Source organism: Mesoplodon densirostris, chromosome 1 (assembly GCF_025265405.1).
Source record: "Mesoplodon densirostris isolate mMesDen1 chromosome 1, mMesDen1 primary haplotype, whole genome shotgun sequence".
Taxonomy (NCBI): Eukaryota; Metazoa; Chordata; class Mammalia; order Artiodactyla; family Ziphiidae; genus Mesoplodon; species Mesoplodon densirostris.
Window position 1 is genome coordinate 143,153,550 of NC_082661.1, and position 12,354 is coordinate 143,165,903.

The following is a 12,354-nucleotide window of genomic DNA, read 5'->3' on the forward strand; positions in this document are numbered from 1 at the left end:
TTAACTAAATTAACAGATCTTGTTTAATAAACTGACAAATAAGCAAATTTTGTGGAGGAATTGGGCCACTTTTGCTGGATTCTATGATGGCAAAAGACTCAAGTTGTCCAGTTCAACCTATGCCTGAATACAGGAATCTTTTCTAAAATCCATGTATAGTCATCATTCCAGTTTGTGCTTGAACATTTTCAGGGATTTGGGTGGAGTTGGCAGTTGACCTTTCCAAATAAACGCCTCCATTACTGCATAGCTACCAGAAAGATTTTTCTACACTTAGCTGACATCGGCTGCTCTGTAAATTCCTTGTTCTACTTCTAGTTCTAAGTAATTTTACTTTGACTTCCCTTTCCTCTTTCAGATGCTGACCCTTGAAACATAGCTATCACTGCTACTTTAGTGTCTTCTCTAAGCTAAACATGTTATTTCTCTTAACTATTGTTCATATAACATAGCTTCCAGAAGAATCAACATCTCATTCATCACCTCTGAATAGTCTCAAATTTATTTTCAGTTTCTTCAGGTATAACATCGAGAAGTGGACACATATATCTAATGTGTTCTGATTAAAGTAGTGTACAGTAGTACTATCACACTCCACACTTGGTGGAACATGTACACTGTACCTATTCCACTAATGCAACCTAATATTTTTTCCAATAATCTTATCACAATCTTAACTCCCATGTGGAAAGTAACACCTATGCTCTTTTTTTCTTTGGCCATGCTGCATGGCTTATGGCATTTTAGTGCCCCCAGCAGGGATTGAACCCAGGCCCTCGGCAGTGAGAGTGTAAAGTCCTAACCAGTGGACCACCAGGGAATTTCCTAATCTGTCTTTTAAAGACAAGGAGAATTTCAGAATTTAAAGCAGAAGGAAGAGCATTTGCAGTCACAGAGGAGTAAGAGAACATGAATTGAAAAAACCTGTAATGTTTCATTTGCATATTTTTTAATTGGCTGACAATGGTAAGTTTAGTGTGAATTTTAGCTTCACTACAATTTGAGTCAAATGTAATTACTGATGATGATCTTCTGATTACCCACAATTGCTGCAAATATTTGATTTTTCACCCTGATGCTTTGAAACACAAGTAGACTTCTATTTTATGAAATTGCATACACTAAAATTAGAACAGCAATATTGTGACTTTCACCAAATTAGATGAGAATTTATGGAGATTCTCAAGGTACTCTACCTATTTATTAGATACACTTTCTTGAATCTGTTGGGCTGTGCCAGCTTCTGGATCCTTTTGGAAGGTTGGCAAAACAGTGCAGGAGAAGGGATCTCCCAGATTACAGACTCTCTACCACAGCTGTAATAATACTGAATCCTGCAAGTTGTAAAAGAGAAAAGAAGTGAACGAAACAGGCATGAATTCAAATTACCATAGTAATTTCCAACACTGACCCCCACCCCCCAGGTGTAGGGGAGCGGGTATGACAGTTTATCCCTTCACTGCTGAGCTATTTTCTACATAGGGAGAAATCAGAAACAGTTATAAGCCATCAAGTTTTCAGCTGCCTTCTAATATCCTATTCTAAAACAGACAATTTTCTGTAATAAATAAAGTTCATCTTCTAAATAGACCAAAAAATACCCTGATGAAGAGAAAATTTGCTGCTTTTTAAATAAAATATTTTCTTTAGCATCTATATAGACAATTTAAATATTTTTACTAAATTTTTAGTTAATAGGATAAATTACATGACGCTTTTCTTTATGTTAAAGACCTCTGAGCTTAGGAATAAATGCTACTTGATCATGGTTTGTAGATTATTTAATCATTATCAGGTTTTGTTTATTAAGATTTTATTTAAGATAATAATATTGTTCTTCTTATCACTCCTGCCCTTCAATCTTTCCATTATCAAAATATTATCATTAGTGGAAAAAGAAGTGATATTGACTACTTTAACCTGGCGTTAATTTAGATCACAGTCCCACTCCTGCTTCTATTATTTTCCAAAGGACCTCTGCTCCTTTAGGACATTCATAGACATGGTTCTGCGTTCATCTGCCCAGGCTCTGTCTGCTGGTTGCTAATATAAGCCTTGGTCTGGGTTTAAGCCTGTATTTCCCTTGCTTTTGACCACTCAGACTTGAGACCCATCTATACCATCACACATATGCTTTTAAGGGGCTTGAGACTATGCAGCCCTGGCTCTACTGCCTGACAGAGCTGACTCAGCCACTGCCACCCACATACACAGCCAAGATCTGACAGGCAGAGAACCTCCAGCACTTACCTGGGATTTGCCTTTTGCAGGAACTGGCAGTTCAGTTTGGGAATTGGAGACAGAGAAGGAAGAGGTGATTTTGAACAGGGGGGCATTTGGAAGAGATCAGACCCAAGAAAGGAGGGCACAGTGGGTGGAAGGAAGGAGTGAGCAGCACAAAGGTAAGATGCTCTTGGAGAGTAGGGCAAAGGGTAGAAGTCCAAGAAGGAAATAAAATAAACAAAAAAAACAAAAGAAGAAGAAGAAGAAGAAAGATGGGACGACACCAGAGACATAACTCAGTTATTCAACATTCTCTGAGGTGGGAGTGGCTAACACCAAACCATAATACTTATGCCTTACTCTGCCAACAACCAGAAGTACCTGAGTGTTCTAGAAGATGGAGAAAATTATACATATTATGGTGGTTATGAAGATTAAATAAGAGAATATAAGTCATTTTATTAAGTTACAAAGCACTATTCAAATAAAATTTTATTAACTAACTTGTATATTAATTCTAAATTTCATGTGTACATATCTTTTCTGCTTATAGATACTGTATATTAATAGAATGTAGAGCTGCTGCTTTTAGGTGCTTCTCCTGTCTTGTAGTCATTCACACACCCAAGTCTCACCATTCCATCAATGTAGTGGGTACTCAAGTATTATTTTAATATAGAGTACTCTGCATTTTTCTCATTGTAAAAGAGATAAATATTCATTATAGAAACTTTGTAAGAGCAAGAAAAGTTTAAGAGAGAAAAACAAAAAGCATATATTATCCTGCCATTCAGAGACAACAATACTTTGGAAAAATATTTCCTGACTCATACACTCAATACTTATTGAGCACCAGGCACTGTTAGGCACTAAGGAGAGAGCAGAAAGTAAGACAGACACAAGCACTGCTTTCTTGGAGCTTCTTCTCTATGTTGGGAGGAGAATAGCAAAAATTCGGTAGATAGTTGTGATAAGTGCTATGAAAGGCATTGGCTATGCAACAGAGATAGAGGCTTTCCGAGTAGGTTTGTGAGGAGGTGGAATGTTATGTGGAGAAGAGCAGTCAGGAAAGTCCCTCTGAAAAGCTGAGACCTATGCTGAGACTTAAGGACCAGAAAGTTTTAGTCATTGTAAGCATTGCAGGCAGAGGGAGAAATAAGACCTTGAATAAGGTCTTGAGATGGTAAAGATCACGACATGTTTGATGAATAAACATTATTAAAAAAAAAAAGAGGATCATATCATAATACAGTTTCCTATTTAATTTTTTTCACTTAATATTATAGCATAAGCATTTCCAACATATAAAAGAAGCAGCAAACATATAAAAGCAGCAAATTATTACCAATAATGAGAAAAATCAATCCCTAGAAACAGACCCACAAATGACATAGTATAGAATTAGTAGGCAAGGAGATTAAAAAATTGAGCAAGTAGAGATAAGATATAAAAACTACCCAAATTGAACTTCTAGTGATAAAAACTATGACACACGAAATAAAAATTACCCTGGATAGGATTAATAGTATATTATACACTACAGAGAAAAAGGTTAGTGAAAACACAGAGAAATAAAACAGAAAGAGAGGGAAAGAGAACAGATTCAATGAGCTGTAGGACAAATCCAAGCAGCCTAATGTGTAATTGGAGCCCACAGAGAAGAAGTAATAAATACCAATTCTATACATTTTCCAATTGATTCTATGAGGACAGCATTGCCATAAACAAAGACATTACAAAAAACAAAGATATTACAAGAAAACTACAGACCAATATCCCTCATGAACACAGATGCAAAAATTCTAAAATTTTGTTGGAACACAGGCATTCTCGGTTTACATATGTCTATAGCTGCTTTCCCAGAGTTAGGTAGTTGCTGCAGATATTTAATGGCCAACTTTATATCTGGCCCCTTCCAGAAAAAGTTTGCTGACTTTTGACTAAAGTTGTATATTGAAAGAGGAGAGAAATGGCTACCTCATTTATCATGGAAACCAAACTTCAGATAAATAATAGCATCTTCACTTTTTTCTTTACTTTAACCTCCCTCACTGCCTGTACCCATCTTCCCTACACCTCACCATCTTTCCTCAAAGAGCCAACCAGCAGAAAGTCCAGTCATTCAACAAACATGCACCAAAAACAAATTTGCAATGGGCCTCAAAAGTCTTAACATTATTACCTTTAGATGCCCTAATTAACTTACGGTAACCACGCCCATGGGTGGTATACAAAATTCACAGTTTCATGCACAAATAAGTTCATCCACAACAGTGTTATATATGGTACACATCCTTGCATAATACCCTTATTTTATTAAAAAACCAAAATCGTGATAAGCCAAGACACTATAAAATATAATACAAATCTACAACAGCTAAATATTAGATGTTGCTCTGGAAAAGTTTTACTGTAGCATCAGATTGGAAACAGATATAGAATCCCTAATCCTCAATAAATTTTGTGTTCCTGATAACACACAAATACTAACCTGTTAGGTACATATCCATGGGAGACTTCCTTAGGCTGGGCAAGGTTCTCAAGTCTTTTGGTCAGTTGAGCCTTCAAAGCATTCTGGGAAACAGGGCGAATAGGATCTTGATTTCCCCAAAACAGTTTTCTGTTAAAAAGCAGAAAAATATAATGGTAAGAAATTCACTGCTAATTGGCATCTTAGAAATGGCTCTTGATGTCTTCTCTACTAATTTTACTTCAAGAACTATCTCTATTACAAAATTTTACAGTTTCCAGACATCAGAAGCTGAATAAACTACTTATGGAAGTTAAAACAAGAACAAGACTGTTTTATCTACTGTCTTAAAATATGATGACCAAAATTGAACCTATTAGAGATAGTTCTATTTCTGCCAACATGTAATTAACACTGTAATTTATAGTCAGGTCAGCAAAAAATGGGCATGCCACTTATCTACACTGTGCTCCCAGTTTGGGTAAAGCACTGTACCAGGTGGTCAGACCTAATCAACTCCCAAAGGCCCCACCTCCAAATACCATCAAACTGGGGGTTGGGATTTCAACATATAAATTTTAAGGGGACATAAACATTCAGTCTATATCATCTGATAAAGTACTGGTATTCAGGGCCTCCCTGGTGGCGCAAGTGGTTGAGAGTCCGCCTGCCAATGCAGGGGATACGGGTTCGTGCCCCGGTCTGGGAGGATCCCATATGCCGCGGAGCGGCTGGGCCCGTGAGCCATGGCCGCTGGGCCTGTGCGTCCGGAGCCTGCGCGTCCGGAGCCTGTGCTCCGCAACGGGGGAGGCCACAACAGTGAGAGGCCCGCATACCGCAAAAAAAAAAAAAAAAAAAAAAAAAAAAGTACTGGTATTCAAAATATACAAAGAACTCTTAAAATTCAACAATAAGAAAACAACCCAATCAGTGGGCAAAAGATCTGAATAGACACTTTACAAAAGACAATATACAGATGGCAAATAAGCATATGTAATACGCTCATCATCATGTCATTACGGAACTGCAAATTAAAATAATGAGATACCACTACACACCTATTAGAAGGGCTAAAATATAAACCACTGATAACACTGTGGAGCAACAGGAACTTTCATTCATTGCTGGTGGGAATGGTGCAGACACTCTGGAAGACAGTTTTGTAGTTTCTGACAAAGCTAAGATCATATTCTTACCATATGATCCAGTAATTGCACTCCTAGGTATTTACCCAAATGAGGTGAAAACTTGTATCTAAACAAAACCTGCATATGAATATTTATAGCAACTTTATTCAAAACTGCCAAAAATCAGAACCAACCAACATGTCCTTCAGTAGGTGAACAGATAAACTATGGTACATCCAGACTACAGAATATTACTCAATGTTAAAAAGAAATTGCTACTGAAATGAAAGCCATGGAGGAACCCTAAATGCATATTTCTAAGTGAAAGAAGCCTGTCTGAAAAATTTACACGTTGTACAATTCCAACATTATATGGCATTCTGGAAAATTTAAAACTACAGATATAGTTAAAAGATCAGTGGTCACCAGGGGTCTGAAGAAGAGGGAGAGAGGGAAGGGATCTATAAGTGGAGCACAAGTAATTTTTAGGGCACTGAAACTATTCTGTTTAATAATGTAGTAATGAATATATGACATGCATTTGTCAAGACCCATAAAACTGTACAACACAAAAAGTGAACCATAATATAAACTACAGACTTTTGTTAATAATAATGTGTCAATATTCATTCATTAATTGTAACAAATGTATCACATTAATGCAAGATAATAATGTTAATAACAGGGGAAACTAGTGGGTGATAATATAGAAACTTTCTCTGTACTTCTCTGTACATCTGTTGAGTTTTTCTATAAATCTAAAACTGCTTTAAAAAATAAAATCTATTAATTTAAAAAATAAAAAAGCAATAGGAGATCAAAAAAAAAGAAAAAAAAATCAGGCTTCACTCGGGAGCCAAAAAAGAAAAGGGGAAGTCCTGTGAGCAAAAGTGGAAAGACAGTGGGTCCAGCATGCTGGAAATCTAGAAAACAGGTATGCTCTAGGCAGAGGCTTAGAGACAGCAGGACCAGCTGTTAGAAGCAACAAAGTTGAACTTGGAGGATGGACACAGTGTTTCACATGAGTGTGGAATAATGCCCTGGGACAGTGGTTCTCAAACCTGTCTGCGTACTGGAATCATCTGGGGAGCTTTTAACACTCCTGAAGCCTATGCTGCACCCTAGGCCAAATGAGTCAGGATTTCTGGGAACGGGACTCAAGCAACAGTCAGTTTTAAAATTTTCCAGGTTGAATCCAGTGTGTAGTCAAATTTGAGAATCACTGACCTAGGGTTTGCCTTCCATGTGTTGAATCAACTGAGGTGACAATATTGATTCAGTGGATCCAGTTAGTAGACAGGTAAGAATAATACTTACCTATTTAATGTAAGGAATACATCATGACACACAAGACTACATAACATTGCCTTACCTATCTGGGGCTCCCCATTGCTTCTTAGGCCTAGAAAGATCTTGAATTCTCTTCCTAGAAAAAGAACTAACAAATATCAGCTGATTAATTCAAAGAGAATGTTTAACAAATATGATTACATTAGATGGCTCCTACTCAAACAAATCTCATTAGAGGGAGAAAGAAAAACCCATGTCCTATTTAATGTCATTTTTTTTAAATTTTCTTTTTTTTATGTAGCAGGTTCTTATTAGTTATCCATTTTATACATATTAGTGTATATATATCAATCCCAATATCAATGCCACTTTCCCCCCTCGGTGTCCCTAAGTTTGTTCTCTGCATCTGTGTCTCAATTTCTGCCCTGCAAACCAGTTCATCTGTACCATTTTTCTAGGTTCCACATATATACGTTAATATACAACATTTGTTTTTCTCCTTCTGACTTACTTCACTCTGTATGACACTCTCTAGATTCATCTACATGTATACAAATGACCCAACTTCATTCCTTTTTATGGCTGAGTAATATTCCATTGTATATATGTACCACAACTTCTTTATCCATTCATTGTCGATGGGCATTTAGGTTGCTTCCATGACCTGGCTATTGTAAATAGTGCTGCAATGAACATTGTGGTGCATGACTCTTTGAATTATGGTTTTCTCTGGGTTGGGATTGCTAGGTCATATGGTAATTCTATTTTTAGTTTTTTAAGGAACCTCCATATTGTTCTCCATAGTGGCTGTATCAATTTATATTCCCACCAACAGTGCAAGAGGGTTCCCTTTTCTCCACATCCTCTCCAGCATTTGTTGTTTGTAGATTTTCTGATGATGCCCATTCTAATTGGTGTGAGGTGATACCACATTGTAGTTTTGATTTGCATTTCTCTAAAATTAGTGATGTTGAACAGCTTTTCATGTGCTTCTTGGCCATCTGTACATCTTCTTTGGAGAAATGTCTATTTAGGTCTTCTGCCCATTTTGGGATTGGGTTGTTTGTCTTTTTAATATTGAGCCGTGTGAGCTGTTTATATATTTCGGAGATTAATCCTTTGTTGATTCATTTGCAAATATTTTCTCCCATTCTGAGAGTTGTCTTTTCGTCTTGGTTGTAGTTTCCTTTGTTGTGCAAAAGCTTTGAAGTTTCATTAGGTCCCATTTGTTTATTTTTGTTTTTATTTCCATTACTCTAGAAGGTGGATCAAAAAAGATCTTGCAGTGATTTACGTCAAAGACTGTTCTTCCTATGTTTTCCTCTAAGAGTTTTATAGTGTCCAATCTTACAATTAGGTCTCTAATCCATTTTGAGTTTACTTTTGTGTATCGTGTTCCGGGGTGTTCTAATTTCATTCTTCTACATGTAGCTGTCCAGTTTTCCCAGCACCACTTATTGAAGAGACTGTCTTTTCTCCATTGTATATCCTTGCTTCCTTCGTCATAGATTAGTTGACCATAGGTGCATGGGTTTATCTCTGGGCTTTCTATCCTGTTCCATTGATCTATATCTCTGTTTTTGTGCCAGTACCATATTCTCTTGATTACTGTAGCTTTGTAGTATAGTCTGAAGTCAGGGAGTCTGATTCCCCCAGCTCTGTATTTTTCCCTCAAGACTGCTTTGACTATTTGGGGTCTTTTATGTCTCCATACAAATTTTAAGATTTTTTGTTCCAGTTCTGTAAAAAATGCCATTGGTAATTTGATAGGGATTGCAGTGAAGCTGTAGATTGCTTTGGGTAGTATAGTCATTTTCACAATATTGATTCTTCTACTCCAAGAACATGGTATATCTCTCCATCTGTTTGTATCATGTTTAATTTCATTCAGCAGTGTCTTCTAGTTTTCTGCATACAGGTCTTTTGTCTCCTTAGGTAGGTTTATTCCTAGGTGTTTTATTCTTTTTGTTGCAATGGTGAATGGGATTGTTTCCTTAATATCTCTTTCTGATCTTTCATTGTTACTGTATAGGAATGCAACAGATTTCTGTGCATTAATTTTGTATCCTGAAACTTTACCAAATTCATTGATTAGCTCTAGTAGTTTTCTGGTGGCATCTTTAGGATTCTCTATGTATACTATAATAAAATCTGCAAACAGTGACAGTTTTACTTCTTCTTTTCCAATTTGTATTCCTTTTATTACTTTTTCTTCTCTGATTGCTGTGTCTAGGACTTCCAAAACTATGCTGAGTAACAGTGGTGAGAGTGGACATCCTTGTCTTGTTCTGATCTTAAAGGAAATGCTTTCAGTTTTTCACCATTGAGAATGATGTTTGCTGTGGGTTTGTCATATATGGCCTTTATTAGGTTGAGGTAGATTCCCTCTATGCCCACTTTCTGGAGAGTTTTTATCATAAATGGGTGTTGAATTTTGTCAAAAGCTTTTTCTGCATCTATTGAGATGACCATATGGTTTTTCTTCAATTTGTTAATACGGTGTATCACATTGATTGATTTGTGTATATTGAAGAATCCTTGCATGCCTGGGATAAATCCCACTTTATCATGGTGTACAATCTTTTTCATGTGTTGTTGGATTCTGTTTGCTGGTATTTTGTTGAGGATTTTTGCATCTATATTCATCAGTGATACTGGTCTGTAATTCTCTTTTTTTGTAGTATCTTTGTCTGGTTTTGGTATCAGGGTGATGGTGGCTTCATAGAATGAGATTGGGAATGTTCCTTCCTCTGTAATTTTTTGGAAGAGTTTGAGAAGGATGGGTGTTAGCTCTTCTCTAAATGTTTGATAGAATTCACCTGTGAAGCCATCTGGTACAGGACTTTTGTTTGTTGGAAGATTTTTAATCATAGTTTCAATTTCATTACTTGTGATTGGTCTGTTCATATTTTCTATTTCTTCCTGGTTCAGTCTTGGAAGGTTATACCTGTCTAAGAATTTGTCCATTTCTTCCAGGTTGTCCATTTTATTGGCATAGAGTTGCTTGTAGTAGTCTCTTAGGATGCTTTGAATTTCTGTGGTGTCTGTTGTAACTTCTCCTTTTTCATTTGTATTTTTATTGATTTGAGTCCTCTCCTTTCTCTTGATGAGTCTGGCTAAAGGTTTATCAATTTTGTTTATCTTCTCAAAGAACCTGCTTTTAGTTTTATTGATCTTTGCTATTGTTTTCTTTGTTTCTATTTCATTTATTTCTGCTCTGATCTTTATGATTTCTTTCATTCTACTGACTTTGGGTTTTGTGTGTTCTTCTTTCTCTAGTTCCTTTAGGTGTAAGGTTAGATTGTTTATTTGAGATTTTTCTTGTTTCTTGAGGTAGGCTTATATAGCTATAAACTTCCCTCTTAGAACTGCTTTTGCTGCATCCCATAGGTTTTGGATTGTCGTGTTTTCATTGTCATTTGTCTCTAGGTATTTTTTTATTTCCTCTTTGATTTCTTCAGTGATCTCTTGGTTATTTAGTAACATATTGTTTAGCCTCCATGTGTTTGTGTTTTTTCCGTTTCTTCCCCTGTAATTCATTTCTAATCTCATAGTGTTGTCGTCAGAAAAGATGCTTGATATGATTTCAATTTTCTTAAATTTACTGAGGCTTGATTTGTGACCAAAGATGTGATCTATCCTGGAGAATGTTCCATGCGCACTTGAGAAGAAAGTGTAATCTGCTGTTTTGGGATGGAATGTCCTATAAATATCAATTAAATCTATCTGGACTATTGTGTCATTTAAAGCTTGTGTTTCCTTAGTATTTCTGTTTGGATGATCTGTTCATTGGTGTAAGTGAGGTGTTAAAGTCCCCCACTATACTGTGTTACTGTCTAAACCCTCTTTTATAGCTGTTAGCAGTTGCCTTATGTATTGAGGTGGTCCTATGTTGGGTGCATATATAATTGTTATATCTTCTTCTTGGGTTGATCCCTTGATGATTACATGGTGTCCTTCCTTGTCTCTTGTAACATTCTTTATTTTAAAGTCTATTTTATCTGATATGATTATTGCTACTCCAGCTTTCTTTTGATTTCCATATGCATGGAATATCTTTTTCCATCCCCTCACTTTCAGTCTGTATGTGTCCCTAGGTCTGAAGTGGGTCACTTATAGAGAGCATATATATGGGTCTTGTTTTTGTATCCATTCAGCAAGCCTCTGTCTTTTGGTTGGAGCATTTAATCCATTCATGTTTAAGGTAATTATCGATATGTATGTTCCTATTACCATTTTCTTTATTGTTATGGGTTTGTTATTGTAGGTCCTTTTCTCCTCTTTTGTTTCCTGCCTAGAGAAGTTCCTTTAGCATTTGTTGTAGAGCTGGTTTGGTGGTGCTGAATTCTCTTAGCTTTTGCTTCTCTGTAAAGCTTTTGATTTCTCCCTCGAATCTGAATGAGATCCTTGCTGGGTAGAGTAATCTTGGTTGTAGGTTCTTCCCTTTCATCACTTTAAATATGTCATGTGACTCCCTTCTGGCTTGTAAAGTTTCTTCTGAGAAATCAGCTGTTAACTTTATGGGAGTTCCTTTGTATGTTATTTGTTGTTTTTCCCTTGCTGCTTTCAATAATTTGTCTTTAATTTTTGCCATTTTGATTACTATGTGTCTTGGCGTGTTTCTCCTTGGCTTTATCCTGTATGGGACTCGCTGCGCTTCCTGGACTTGGGTGGCTATCTCCTTTCCCATGTTAGGGAAGTTTTCTACTATACTCTCTTCAAATATTTTCTCGGGTCCTTTCTCTCTCGCTTCTCCTTCTGGGACCCCATCATGCGAATATTGTTATGTTTAATGCTGTCACAGAGGTCTCTTAGGCTCTCTTCATTTCTTTTCATTCTTTTTTCTTTATTCTGTTCCGTGGCAGTGAATTCCACCATTATGTCTTCCAGGTCACTTATCCGTTCTTCTGCCTCCGTTATCCTGCTATTGATTCCTTCAAGTGTATTTTTCATTTCAGTTATTGTATTGTTCATCTCTGTTTGTTTGTTCTTTAATTCTTCTAGATCTTTGTTAAACATTTCTTGCATCTTCTCGATCTTTGCATCCATTCTTTTTCTGAAGTCCTGGATCATCTTCACTATCATTATTCTGAATTCTTTTTCTGGAAGGTTGCCTATCTCCACTTCGTTTAGTTGTTTTTCTGAGGTTTTATCTTGTTCCTTCATCTGGTACATTGCCCTCTGCCTTTTCATCTTGTCTATCTTTCTGTGAATGTGGTTTTTCTTCCACAGGCTGCAGGACTG

General features: G+C 36.5%; 1 protein-coding gene across 1 annotated transcript in view; it reads right to left on the reverse strand.

Annotated features, from left to right (window-relative positions):
- Positions 1–960: 960 nt before the first annotated feature.
- SPMAP2L (sperm microtubule associated protein 2 like) overlaps positions 961–12,354 on the reverse strand; it is a 35,562-nt gene continuing 24,168 nt past the window's right edge. Inside the window, exons 4-6 of the mRNA XM_060097051.1 lie at positions 7,193–7,258; positions 4,715–4,843; positions 961–1,334 (exon numbers count right to left, since the gene is read on the reverse strand). Coding sequence (XP_059953034.1) covers positions 1,193–1,334; positions 4,715–4,843; positions 7,193–7,258 — 337 coding nt within the window. The 3' untranslated portion in view covers positions 961–1,192. The remainder of the gene's footprint in view (positions 1,335–4,714; positions 4,844–7,192; positions 7,259–12,354) is intronic.